Source organism: Pantherophis guttatus, chromosome 4, assembly GCF_059756535.1.
Source record: "Pantherophis guttatus breed Tessera chromosome 4, ASM5975653v1, whole genome shotgun sequence".
NCBI lineage: Eukaryota > Metazoa > Chordata > Lepidosauria > Squamata > Colubridae > Pantherophis > Pantherophis guttatus.
Genome location: NC_142066.1, coordinates 45,640,096 through 45,653,690, shown reverse-complemented (window position 1 = coordinate 45,653,690; position 13,595 = coordinate 45,640,096). Strand labels below are relative to the sequence as shown.

The 13,595-nt window shown below is 38.9% G+C and overlaps 1 protein-coding gene across 2 annotated transcripts; it reads right to left on the bottom strand.

Annotated features, from left to right (window-relative positions):
* Window positions 1–570: 570 nt before the first annotated feature.
* On the bottom strand, window positions 571–13,064 carry SNF8 (SNF8 subunit of ESCRT-II). 2 transcript variants are annotated; one of them, XM_034415508.2, is made up of 8 exons: window positions 12,541–13,064; window positions 10,641–10,691; window positions 10,076–10,214; window positions 9,116–9,220; window positions 5,475–5,547; window positions 3,888–4,029; window positions 2,912–2,986; window positions 571–2,353 (listed from the first exon to the last, which is right to left on the bottom strand). In XM_034415508.2, exons 1-8 carry the CDS (start codon window positions 12,592–12,594, stop codon window positions 2,216–2,218), a joined length of 777 nt encoding a protein of 258 aa, XP_034271399.1. In that variant the 5' UTR covers window positions 12,595–13,064; the 3' UTR covers window positions 571–2,215. The 2 variants fall into 2 exon arrangements, with proteins under 2 accessions (XP_034271399.1, XP_034271400.1); XM_034415509.2 differs by having other exon boundaries at window positions 10,166–10,214; window positions 12,541–12,736.
* Between the last annotated feature and the right edge of the window lie 531 nt (window positions 13,065–13,595).

The window sequence follows — 13,595 nt, the reverse complement described above, 5'->3', positions numbered from 1 at the left end:
TGATTGTGGTGATTCCCTCCCTTCCACTTCATGTTCCACACTATAGACAGTATTTGCATGTATGTGAATGTGTGGTTAATATTCAAGGACGTTTCCTATATACATACCTGTTTAGGAATTAATCCTATTGAGCTCGACAGAAATTACCGGTGATAAAGAAATTTAGGATTATATTGTTCGGCTGCAGTACATGTATACCTGAAATTGCTCTGGAATGCAACTTTCTCCAGAGCAAACTTACAGAAGTGTGTTTGCAAAGGCAATAGGAAGGTGGTTCTTCAGTGGCTTCAGGCAATCACAATGAAAGAAATCCATGCCATCAATACTCAAATAGACACGTGGTATTTTTTTTTAAAAAAGAACGTATAATAATAATAATAATAATAATAATAATAATAATAATAATAATAATAATAATAGTGTTCCAGATACCAGTAACTGGTTATAAACTAATATAATTTCAGGGAATACAGGAAAAAAAAGCTAAACAAATTCCAGTACTCTTGGGTGTTGCTTCTTTTTATGACAGAAATTAAACTCAATCACAAATAAGAAATTGAAGCATCAGACTTTTATCAAGTTTGGTTTTTTTATAGTCTTCAAAACAAGCTACCAGATGTACAGTGCATTGACTGCAAGCAAATACTGGCTAATCTGAATCCTGAAAAATTATAAGGCATCTGGAAACTCTACATTCCAACCTGAAAAATAAACGTTCTATTTCAAAAAAGTTGTGCATGAAAAGAAAATGGCTTTTTGTACATTTTAGGATAACAAGAAAAATGCCCATCTGCTTGGTTAATAAGTTAATCAAATTAATGTGAAATTCAGATTTTATTTTTTGTACATTGGAAATATTAATTTTGCATTCAAAATAAACAGTTTACTATTCATTTTATTGCCAATGTTCTATCAGTATTATTTCACCTTTTGATAGGGAATTCAGGGGAATTTTTTTTCTTCACTAAGAGGCTGAAGTAAAATGTACCTTAGATTGAGTTCCTGCACTACAGGATGACTTTGTCCAGTAATTTTTGTGTGACGTCATTAGCCTAGTGTAACATCAACATCATTGGATAGGGCATCAATCTATAGTAGGCCAACTCTGCACATAAATTATTCCCAATAAATTTTCCCTTGCATTTTGTATGAAGTCGTAAGATGATTCTTAGGATGTTAAAGGAAGCAGTTTCTTCTTCCACGTGGCATGATCTGTGAATATAGCTACAGAAAACTCTTTTACCAGGCTAAGTGTAACTTTTCGGTCATGAGTAGTAAGTCCTCAAATAAGTTTAATCCCGACGGTTTTTTTGTATCCATGAATTATATTCAGAACATAAGCTTGTTATTTTATGGAAATCAGTAAGACTTCAATGCAGTCAATGGTTTTTCAAATGTTGATAAAGTTTTATATCCACAAAATGAAGTTTAAGACATAGCTTTATGAATTTCAAATTTGTATGTGCACTGCACAAATATGGAAGGGTATATTTACTGTTTACAGATTTCAACATGCTAAGGCACAACATGGTTACAGTTGTGAAGGTATATTTTCACACAGTATCTCAGGTCAGAGAAACCCTGACTGCCTGAATGGCTGAAATTGGACTAAGCATTATCCATGACTTTCTAAACTGTCTTTCCAGATACTCTTGCTTTTTTTTTAAAAAAATGAAATTGTGGAAACCTCCAATGATACATAAGTTGGAAATAACAATAATAACAGTTTGGTCCTTTACCCAAAATCCAAGTAGCAATAAAGAAGTCCTGCTGTTTCATCATACAGAAACAAGACTTACACAGAATCCTTTACAAGTGAAGGTATTCCATATGTACTGTATATAGCTCAGTCAATAAACTACTCAACAATCTTGGGATAAGCAAACAAAAAGAAATCAAACAGTTTTAGCATCTGAGATCAGTCCTCATTCTAAACATTTACAATAGAAAGAAATAAAAGGCTACAATTTTGGACAGACTCCCTCCTGCTGTCTCATCCCCATTACAAGAACCAGAAACTTGCTAATGAAATAAAAATCTTCATTTGGCAGAAATCCACATTTAGTATCAAACACATGCTGAAATTAGATATTAGCAAAGCAGAAATTTTCTTATATTTTAAGATCCAAGGTAATCACTACTGTTCAATGTTACCATATTAACAACCAGCAATCAACCTAATTCCATGTTCAATTATTACACATCTTTGATATTGTCATGGTAAAGCTTCCTTTGCTTCTTCGGGTGTGATTTCCTGAGAGTACAGTTCTGTAAAGAGGGCAGGTAGCCAGTACTGTGGCTCTCCTGGAGCTTGTGTATCAAGCCAAGCCATCCCTTCCTTCAGCAAATGATCCTGTTGGGGAAGAAAAGAGAACAAAAAAAATAGTAAACAAAAGTAAGTGGATGATGGCACAAACTGTCATAGGAACTGCGCATGTTTAGTGACCATGAAACGCTGGCTCATATTTGGGAAAGAAGGTGGGAACAACAGACTGAATGAAATGCCAAATAGGGAGAATTTCATAAGTGTATCATTATAAACAGCTTGACCCAATGCAAAGCTCAGAAGCCTTTTTTATGCCACTGAGTCATCTCAAGCAAGGCTACATATTATTTTTAAAAAAAAAGTTGAAAAAGCCTATTCCCCTATATACCAGTGATCTTGCCCAAAATCTCATGGGCTTGATGGTTGCCTAGAAACAAGAAAGATTTCAAGAATAAATAACTGAAATATTACAAAATATAGTGTGACTCTGGTCCCATTAATTAATTAAATAAACAAGATGCCATATAAGGATTCTGTAAATATTATCAGCCTCTGGAGAAAACAGTATTTCCAACTTTTTTAAAATACGAATTTTAAACCCAAATTCAGGCAGTTCTTAGTTATATGTCCAAATTACTGACATACCAGCACTTGCTTGGCTCGTTCCATTTCCCACTTTAAACTGGATTTGATTTCACTTATAGTCACATACCCCTTTTTCTGAAATTAAGAATGGAAAAAATAGGATTTCAGTAAATTTGCCAAAGCAGAAAAAGAATGCATACAAAATAAAAAGAGAATAAAATACATTTAGTGACTGCTGTTTGGGAGGAGATATACCAAAAGCAGAACATGTGCTTTGCATGCCCAAACATCAAATAACATCCTAATATCTCTGATTTAAAATTAATTTTAGAAAAGATTTCCTTACCAGTTTTTTTCCTAATGAAACTGAGGATACAGTTTCATACAAAATGGCACTTACTCAAGATTCTTCACAGAATTCTAAAATCTGTCTGGAGAAAGAACAGCTAAAACTGAACTGTGCACGCTGGGAAAAAGAACTGCTCTGTTCATATGCCATCTAATAGGAAACATAAAGTATGTTTGCTTTTTGCTTAGCAAAACATTGAATAGAGATTTGAATAATCTATGGGTTTAGGGTAATAAAACAGTTTGAAATGATAGTTTGGTATTGGCTTATTGACTTTGGCTTCAATGTGATGTGCATAGCTCGTGCATATTTCTGTGAAACAAGCATTATATATGTTAGATGAAAGGAATTGTGATCTATGAATAATTATTAAATGCATTCATCTTTTGTTGCCCTAAATATGTTTCCCACTACTTACTTTTTTATTTTTAATAAACATATAGGACCCAATACAGATTGACACTGTATTGTCACTGCAAAAGGGGAGGATTAATTCTTCTCTCCCCAAACTATACAATCCCTGAATTTATCTCCCCTGTTGTAGTTCTTATTTAAATCTCCAATTCAACATGTAGAAACACTTGCTTACTTTCATGTTAAATTTTAAAAAGTTTCCACAACTGGCTAAATCAAAATAAATCTCCACTCTCTTGATTCCATTCATTCTTTCTTTTCCAGTATAAGCACCTCAGCAAGCTGTATGACAACAGTATGATCCATGTTTAGTTCAGCTGGCACAGACTGGATCAGGTATGTCCCACCAACAGGAAGGATCCCAAAGCCATTTCCTAAAACTTTCAGCTTCTTAATTGCTCGGATAAGGTCATCTCTGTGAAAATAAAGGAGGTAAAATAAGGCACGAATAGCAGAAATTTTCAATTATTTCCAGAGCAATACATTTCAATTCCTCAAAATCACCTACTCAAAATACACAGAAAATTGCACTGGGAAATGCAGAATGGAATCCCAACAAATAGGCTTTGACACAAATCAGAGTATTTGTGTCAAAGCCTATGCACCAAAAGACAAATTTCTAGCCTTTATAGTTATAAAGATGTTAGGAAGCCAACGTGAACTCTCAAACATTCAAACAATGGCAAAATAATATTTGCAGTGAAATACAGTGAACTTCAAATTTGTATAACTTCTTAATGTTAGAGATAGGCTAGGATAGTTCAAGGTGTCTGAGAACTCCTTCAGACTTTACTCCCCATATATTAACTGTTGTATTACTTTCCTGGGAAAGATCTTGAGCATAGACTATACTGACTGCCTTCCTTTTGAGCAGAAAGGACCAAATGACTTTCATGGATCTCATGACCGTTGTTTTTGTTTGATGTTATATGTGTTTTTTATGTTACAGCTTCAGTAAATTATATAACCAAATATTTAAACGACCCCACTTGTCTTTTCACCATTTAGGGTAAATCCATGTCTCTTGACAAAAATGATTACCTTGGTTTTAGAATAGTTTCTGTCGGTAGGTGCCAAATTTTGTCAGAATTCTTTTAATTCCAATTAATGATGTTGTTATGAATATTGCCTGCATATAGTAATATAGGGGCCTTTCTGGTTTCAACTGATAGGCCATGAAAGGAAAGATTGTTAAATTCTTCTACAATATTGTTTATTTAAAAATGAAAGAGGAAGGGGTCTAGGATACAGCCCGGGCAGACATCTTTTGTAGTTTTAATCTGATTTATTAGGGAGCCATTGTGATTTATCCATACTTGCATGTAAGTGTCTTCACATAATGTATACATTTTATAATCTTTTCCTCTACTTATTGTATTAGATGATCAATAAATGTTGCACATAAATATTTTGAGGTCCCATTTACTGATTTGTGAATCAGGTGGTGTTAGGTAAAGCAATGATCTATAGTACTATAGTCCTTTCTGAAACATGCCTGTTCTTCTGCTATAATCTGCCTAGTATCTGCCCAGTCAGTCTATTTGGAAGGTATCTTGTATATAGCTTGCTCCCTATGTCAATAAAGCTTAAAGATACAAATACAATCTTAAAGTTGCCAAGTTTGAAAAGCAACTGTATGCATATCTGGTACAACAAAGTATTCATTTTTATACAATATATTGGAACAATAGCTCAACATGAAAACTTGGTTACTAACGAAAATACTGTGGTCACAACTAATAAGGTTAACCATAATCATTATGATTAACATAATCAATTATTACCATAACCTGCATAATTTTTTTCATTGTTAAAATTACACTCCCTTGCAGAAATTATAGTCATGAATGCATCACTTACTGGCTAACATCTTGAGCAAATTTTCCTCTTCCTTTGAGTACTTGTTGATGGAGTTCATCCAATATTATTAATCCTAGAGGGAAAAAGGAAACAAGAGGCAGATTGTAAGAACAGTTGAACCCACCCAAAGATTTTGTAATTAAGTCTGTAATTGTATAATTGTATAAATCAATTTTCCCCAGGTTGCTGCCATCTGTGCATGTCAGGACTGTAATCACATACTGGTCAAAACTTCAGAGAGTTGTTGTGGTCTCAATGAAGGTGTATGTATGTATGTATGTATGTATGTATGTATGTATCTATATATGCATGCATACACACACACATACAATCTCTGATATGAGGCTCATTTCTTAACAGGCATGTGTATGCTATCCCATAGATACTTACTAAGGTATAAATTCCACTGAACATAATTGTATTTGCTTCTGAATAAATCTGCATAGGATTGCAATGCGATTTTAAAAAAAAGAGCTTTAGAATCATAATGCCATGTTGTGTTGCCACTAAAGCAGGCAAAATCAAAATTCTCAATGTTTTAGGGAGAAAAATGGGAGTTTATCACTTAATCCTGTAAACAAAGACCTATCCACTATGGGGGTGGATAGAGTTGCTGGACTGCACATAGTGTACTCATTTTGATTTAGCAGAATGTGTCAAACAGGCTATAGATATGCGTAAAATGTTTAAGGATACTCTCTCAAATTAAGTGTCTCTAAAGGCAAAAATAGATTATTTGGTGGCAAAAGATTTTGTACTTGGTTGTACATACTTAAATTATTGGAATTAATTTCTTAGTTACGATATATAACACTGAATTGTTAAAATTTCTGGAAGACAGCATTCAAATGTGATTATTTTGCCGCTCTTATCGCATCGGCAGATAACCGCCCGGCCACCCTGTTTAGGGTGACCCGCTCCCTCCTCCACCTGGGAGCGTGGGAAGATGCCTTGCAGGGTCGTGCTGAGGATTTTGTTCAGTATCTGCACGATAAAATCACTCAGATTCGGGAAGGCCTGGTCTCTGACTGGGTAGGTACAGGCGGGATAATGGGTGCCGGTCTTGAGAATATCATTTGGGATGAGTTCGATCCTGTTGCTCCCGAGGACGTGGACAGGATACTGGGGCGGCTGAACGCGACCACATGTTTACTGGACCCGTGTCCCTCCTGGTTGGTGCTGGCCTCCCGGGAGGTTACATGAGGCTGGCTCCAGGGTATTATCAACGCTTCATTGAGGGAGGGTGTCTTCCCGTCCGCCTTGAAAGAGGCGGTGGTGAGGCCCCTCCTCAAGAAGCCTGCTCTGGACCCGGCTGTTTTGGCTAACTATCGTCCGGTCTCCAACCTTCCCTTCTTGGCGACGGTTGTTGAGAGTGTGGTGGCACAACAGCTTCCTGGATATCTGGATGAAGCTGTCTATTCGGATCCGCTCCAGTCCGGCTTCCGGCCTCGGTACAGCACGAAAACGGCATTGGTCGCATTGGTGGATGATCTTTGGAGGGCTCAGGATAGGGGTTGCTCCTCTATCCTGGTCCTGTTAGATCTCTCAGCAGCTTTTGATATGATCGACCATGGTATCTTGCTGCACCGGTTGGAGGGGTTAGGAGTTGGGGGGCACCGTTCTGCGGTGGTTCTCCTCCTATCTCTCTGACTGGTCACAGTCGGTGTTGGCAGGGGGCAGAGGTCGACCTCGAGGGGCCTCGTTTGTGGGGTGCCATAAGGGTCGGTCCTCTCGCCCCTTCTGTTCAACATTTATGTGAAGCCGCTGGGTGAGATCATCCGTGGCTTTGGGGTGGAGTTCCATCAGTACGCTGATGATATGCAGCTGTACATCACCACCCCAGGCCATCCCAACGATGCCCTTGAAGTGATGTCCCGGTGCCTGGAGGCCGTGCGGATCTGGATGGGGAATAGCAGGCTTCGACTCAATCCTTCCAAGACTGAGTGGCTGTGGCTTCCGGCGTCCCAATATAGCCAACTGGTGCCAACGCTGGCTATTGGGGGCGAATCATTGGCCCTCATGGAGAGGGCTCGCAACTTGAGCGTCCTCCTGGATATACCGCTGTCTTTGGAAGAGCATATGACGGCCGTGGCCAGGGGGGCTTTTCATCAGGTCCGCCTGATTCGCCAGTTGCGGCCCTTTCTGGGTCGGGACTCCTTACGCACAGTCACTCAGGCGCTCGTCACTTCCCGCCTGGACTACTGCAATGCTCTCTACATGGGGCTCCCCTTGAGGAGCAGCCGGAGGTTCCAACTGGTGCAGAATGCGGCTGCACAGGGGATTATGGGTGCAAGAGGGCGCTCCCATGTGATGCCTCTCCTGCGCGAGCTGCAATGGCTTCCAGTGGTCTTCCGGGTGCGCTTCAAGGTGTTGGTTACCACCTTTAAAGTGCTCCATGGCATCGGACCTGGGTATTTGCGAGACCGCCTTCTGCCGCCGATAGCCTCCCACCGACCAGTACGCTCCCACAGAGAGGGACTCCTCAGGGTGCCATCAGCCAGGCAATGTCAGCTGGCGATCCCCAGGGGGAGGGCCTTCTCTGTGGCAGCACCTGCCCTCTGGAACGATTTGCCCCCGGAGATACGAAGGATACCAGATCTCCGAGCCTTTCGCTGTGCCCTAAAAACTTTTCTTTTCCATCAAGCAGGGCTGGCGTGAACCCCCCCCCCTTTAGCTTTTTTTAGCTTTTTAGCTTTTTAAGTGTAAATTGGGTTTTAATTGGATTGTTTTAAATCGTGGGCCAAAGCTGTATAATTCTTTTAATTGATTTTAAATTTTGTATTGGTATGTTTTTATCCTTGGCTGTGCACCGCCCTGAGTCCAATAGGAGAAGGGCGGTATATAAATTGAAATAATAATAATAATAATAATAATAATAATAATAATAATAATAATAATAATAATATATCAAGAAAGTTTGGAGGCTATGATAATCACAAAAGCATATTACAGGTAGTCCTCAAGTTACAACCACAATTGCGTTCAAAATTTATGTTGCTAAGTGAAACAGTTGTTAAATAAATTTGTCCTCATTTTACAACTTTTCTTGCCACAGTTGTTAAATGAATTACTTTGGTTGTTAAATTAGTATATGGTTGTTAAATGACTCTGGCTTCCCTGTTGACTTTGCTCAGTTGTAAAAGGTGATCACAGGACCCTGTTGCACTGCAACCACCATAAATATGAACCAGCTGCCAAGCACCTGACTTTTGACCATGTGACCATGGGGATGCTGCAATGGTTGTAAGTGTGAAAATAACTTTTTTCAATGCTGTTGTAACTTTGAACAGTCATTAAATGAACTGTTGTAAGTTGAAAACAATGGGCAATGAAAGTGGGCAATTTAGAAACTCAAGTTTCCAAGGCTTGAAGGTGAAATTATTGGAATAGAAGCAACATCACCACACCAGGTAGGAAAAAATGAACTTTCATTTGAATTTTAAGGGGGGAGAGAATGAGAATATGAGGATCTCCCACTCTTAACATTACAGAAAAACAAAAAAGGCCTAAGAAACACATTAATTTGATTGGGGGTTATCAGTGGGAATGGAAGCAGAAGGCCCTCTACATGTAGAACATTTTACCAATGAAATTCATCAGCAGAAAGTTGGGGCATGCATTGAATTACTAAACAGAGTTACCTCCATTTCTGTGCTTGAGAGCCAAGCAGACTTCAATAATCTGGACACCCAGCTCATAGTAGAAATCTCCGACACCCAACATTTCTGACCAGAATCCTTTACCAGCTGCAAAAAAAAAGGGAAAAAAAGGTGTATATTATTTTAGGTGAGGGGGGAGTTATGCATTTTCTCAGAGGGACATTCCTCTCCTCACCAAAGTCTTGTAGTTCTTAAAGGGAAATTATGACTGCCTATCTTTATGCTTTAGAAACTATCTGCTATCTAATACTGATTTCAGTATTAGAATTCCATTTCTAATTCCATTAGAATTAGATTCCATTTCCTCTTTTATTTTCATTTCCTACTGAAACAGGCCAAGACAGAAGAGTTTATTTTCTGCCAATGATGACAAGGAATTCTATGTATGTGAATAGAAGCTGATGAAGGATGGAATAAAACAGTATTTCTCAACTTCAGCAACTTGAGATGTTTGGACTTCAGCTTCCAGAATTCCCCATCCCAGAGTTAATTTCAATGTTGCTGAGATTGAAAAACATTGAAATAAACAATATGTTCTTCATTCTGCCATCCATCTTGTTTAGCTTTGTCAGTCTCCTTGGTAGGAAGTTATTTTACTATAATACAATCCTGCATTTCCACATGATTTCCCACTCCTTTAAGGCTTTGAAATCTTAACATGATGATTTAGGGAGAAAAACTAGTCATACATGAACTGATTTACTAGGCTATTCTAGAGATTTCCCATTTGCTAAAAAAGCTTTATGACTATCTCTTTATTCTAATGTCTGGCTATAAATAACATTCAGCACAGACCATTTTTATATCTAAAGCACAGAGAAGACCAGATATTGCTTAATTCCCAATACCTGCAGCTAACTGAGAAATGCTAGGTGTATTCAACTTCAACTGAAGAGCCATGATTCCCCCATCAAAGTTTTCCACTCCTTCCCCATTGCTTACAGGCTAGTGGATCAACACCAATTGTTGCGCACATATTTTGGAACTGGACTCTGAACTCAGGATTTTTACGGATTTCTTGTTTGTGCTTACTAGCAAACTCTTCTAGGTTACTTTTAAACGTCTCCAGCTGCTTAGACATCTGTAAATATATTTGAAAAAGACAATAGAGCAACAAAATTAGCTGGTTTGAAATACTACAACAGATTCTTTTAAATTACTTTCTATACAAGACAACATATTGCACAACATTGTGAATTCTCCAATTCAAATATCATTGGTTTAATTCAATGGTTCATCTAACCCAAGCAACAATCTACTGAAAATGACCAAAATTTATAGGAAGTTTGCAAGTGTTTAAATATTAACACATTTTCTACATAGAACTTTTCTAGTCTTTTCTCCAAGCTGCTGATATTCTTGATCATTTCAAGACCTTTGTAATTGAGTTTCATAAATTATAAGCACATTTTGTATAGAAGCTTAGAATTACATCTTAATGCTTGGGATCAGAGCTACAGATATCCATCCAATTCCAAAAACAAATATAGGCATTTTCTTATCTCACCTGGGCTAACTGATCTTCAGCCAAAACTGTCCCACGTTCCTTATATTTGGCCTAAAGAAAGAAATAATTAATTTTTAATATTCTTGATAATTTTAATCATATAATTGTGCTATTCATATTGATTTTTAGTGATCACTTAGATTTTTTCCATGATATGTTTTGATACTGAAGGCTTAATTTTTTGTTATCAGATGAGAATATTCTTTTCCATAAATATTTTATATAAGGCTTTGTTAACTATGTTTGCACAACATAATAAACCATAACCATGGTTAAAAAGCAGAGTAGCTATGTTCATGTAATATGCTAAGCTAGGACAAGCAAACCACATTCTGATGTGTCTGGAGAGGGAATTATTCACAAGAGGCAACTAGAGCCTGTAAGATCAGTACTATAATTTCTCCTCCCACCACATTCTTATGAGGAACAAATTAATAATTGTTCCTTTAAGAACCATACCGGACAGGCAATTCCATATGAAAGAAGTGATCCTGAAAATAACTGGGAGCCAAGCCATATCAAACTTTTAAAAGCCAGGTTGAAAACAACATGAATTGCACTGGGAATATTGGAAACCAATGTAGGGCCCATAACATGGATGTAAAATATCTACAATAGCTTTAACTCACAACCAGGTCACTGCATTTTGCCCCAACTGCAGTTTCCAAGAAGTTTTCAAAAATAGCCCTATATAAAATGTACGATCCACCTTCACCAGGGCCATTGACTCCAGCCAATGTATGAGATTCAATTGTAGCACTAGCCAACCTTGGCTGATCTCAAAAACCTAAACAAGAATAGACTTGGTTAGAATATAGATGAGAAGCCTCAAGGAAATGTCAAAGCTATAGGTTACCCTGAAGAGTTGCAAGCATCCTGGAAGAAAATTAAGGCATCAGAAATTGACCTCTATTCAAGGTAGTCTTTATTCTGGCAAATCCAGCCAGATAATACATTGTTTTAGGATGTACCACAAAATATTGATAATGGTTAGAAAACAGATGAATGGTTAGAAAAATCTGTCACTTCAGCACCTCTTTCCTTTCTTCAAGGCAAAGCTAAGTATGGGATTGCCTGCCCCCTCATGCTGGCAGAAATGCCTACTGCGGACCCCATCAACCAAGGACTTGTGGCTGGTGGGATACAGGAAAAAAGCCTTTTCTGACACAACCCTTGGCTCTTTGGAACATCTTACTGCAGGAGATGAGGTCTGTCTCCATCCTTCTGGCCTTCAGGGAATGTCTTAAAACTTGCCTATGCTGGATGGCTTGAAGGATAAGCTCTTGGCTGGAAATAGCTACTGTAATAACAGAAAAGTCATCACCTTCTGCTCTAAACCCATGGTTCCCTAGTTTGTTTTAATTATTTGTAATTTTAATCTGTTTTTATACCTGTGATAGTTTTTACATCCATATTTTTTATGTTGTGTCACCTCAAACCATGAGGGGAGCAGCATATACATTGACAAATAAAATTTGATAAAACATCAGTCCTTCCTAAAAGTATGGATCCTTCATGAATTAGAGGAAAATAGGATGTAAACATTTTCAGAGATAAAGTTAACCAAGAATGCAGAGTGGGCTAACTTTCCGGAGCTGGTTTGTTTGGCACAAAAAAATGAATAAGGAAAAAATAAAATAAAATAAAGAATAAGAAATTCGAAGAGTTAGTTTCTAGCACAATCATTACCGAAGATGGAAAATACCTCTGGGCATGTGCAAAGTATCTCCCTCACACCAGTCTAGTCCCTTTGCAACCCCGACCCAGACCACTTGGATACGCGAAAGGCTCCCACCATAAACCTCCCAGCACTTTTGGCTGGGAAGGGAAATTTCCTTTTCTCCTGGAAAGGATAAGAGGGGAAAGAGGGACTCCACTCCTCGGAAGGAAAGGACCTCACCTCTGCCAACTTTTTTTTGGCGATGGCGCCGGCCCCCACGCCCCGGCGGTGCATCTCTTGCCCGGGCGTGGGGAAGGGAGAAGGAGAAAAACAGCCTTTGGATCCGAGCTGCTTCTACCGGGGAAGGCAGCACTGGAGGCGACTGACCGTATAACTTAACTCCCCCCCCCCCTCCATACACACATCGCTCTCCACTGCGTCATCAGCGTGCGACAAGCAGGAAGTGCGCCTGGGTTGATAATTTCCTTCTATTCTCCCATCGCTCTGACAAAGAAAGGAGCCGTTTGATTCGAAGGGGCGGGGGGAGTGGGGGGGAATGGGGGGGGCACTTCATTTGCCTTGATACTGAAAATCCTAAAAAGGGGAACGGAGGCTAAAAGAGAGAAGTCTTCGCCAAAGCCCTTGCGACATCTTCAACCGACTTCCTGCCAAGCTTTTACTGTCTTAGAGGCACTGGACTGCAGCTCCCATGATGCACAACCTTCGGTGGGGCGGGGGGGGAGGGACGGGGGGCGGGGACTGTCGCAGCCGTGGTGGACGTCAGCCGAGGAAAGATGTTCAGAACGATAATAATAGGCTCGTTTTCGGATCAATCAGTTGAAAGATAATACTGTAATGCAAGGGTCTCCAACCAGGGCAACTTTAAGACTTGAGGACTGCTTTGCTGGCTGAGGAATTCTGGGAGTTGAAGTCCACAAGTCTTAAAGTTGCCCAGGTTGGAGACGCCCTGCTGTAATGAACGCTCAGGTGTCAAAATTAAAAAATTACTTGCTGCCGAAGGAAAGAGATTTTTCTCTCCCAAATTCAGTCATTTTTCTAAGTTCCTGGGGGCTTTATATTCAAAAAGTAAGCAACTTCAACAAGTAAAAGAAACGGTTTGCAGCGGTAGCTTTCGAGAATTTTGAGAAAGTGTTAGTTTTTCTAACGAGAGATTAAAATGTGTTTGGTTAATTATGGTTCACTGAATCTACCTAATGTGGTTGGTTTATGGTTCTGTATTTTTTGTGGAGACACAACTATGGTGACACTTATGAGTCTTTTTGAACTAGAGTTGA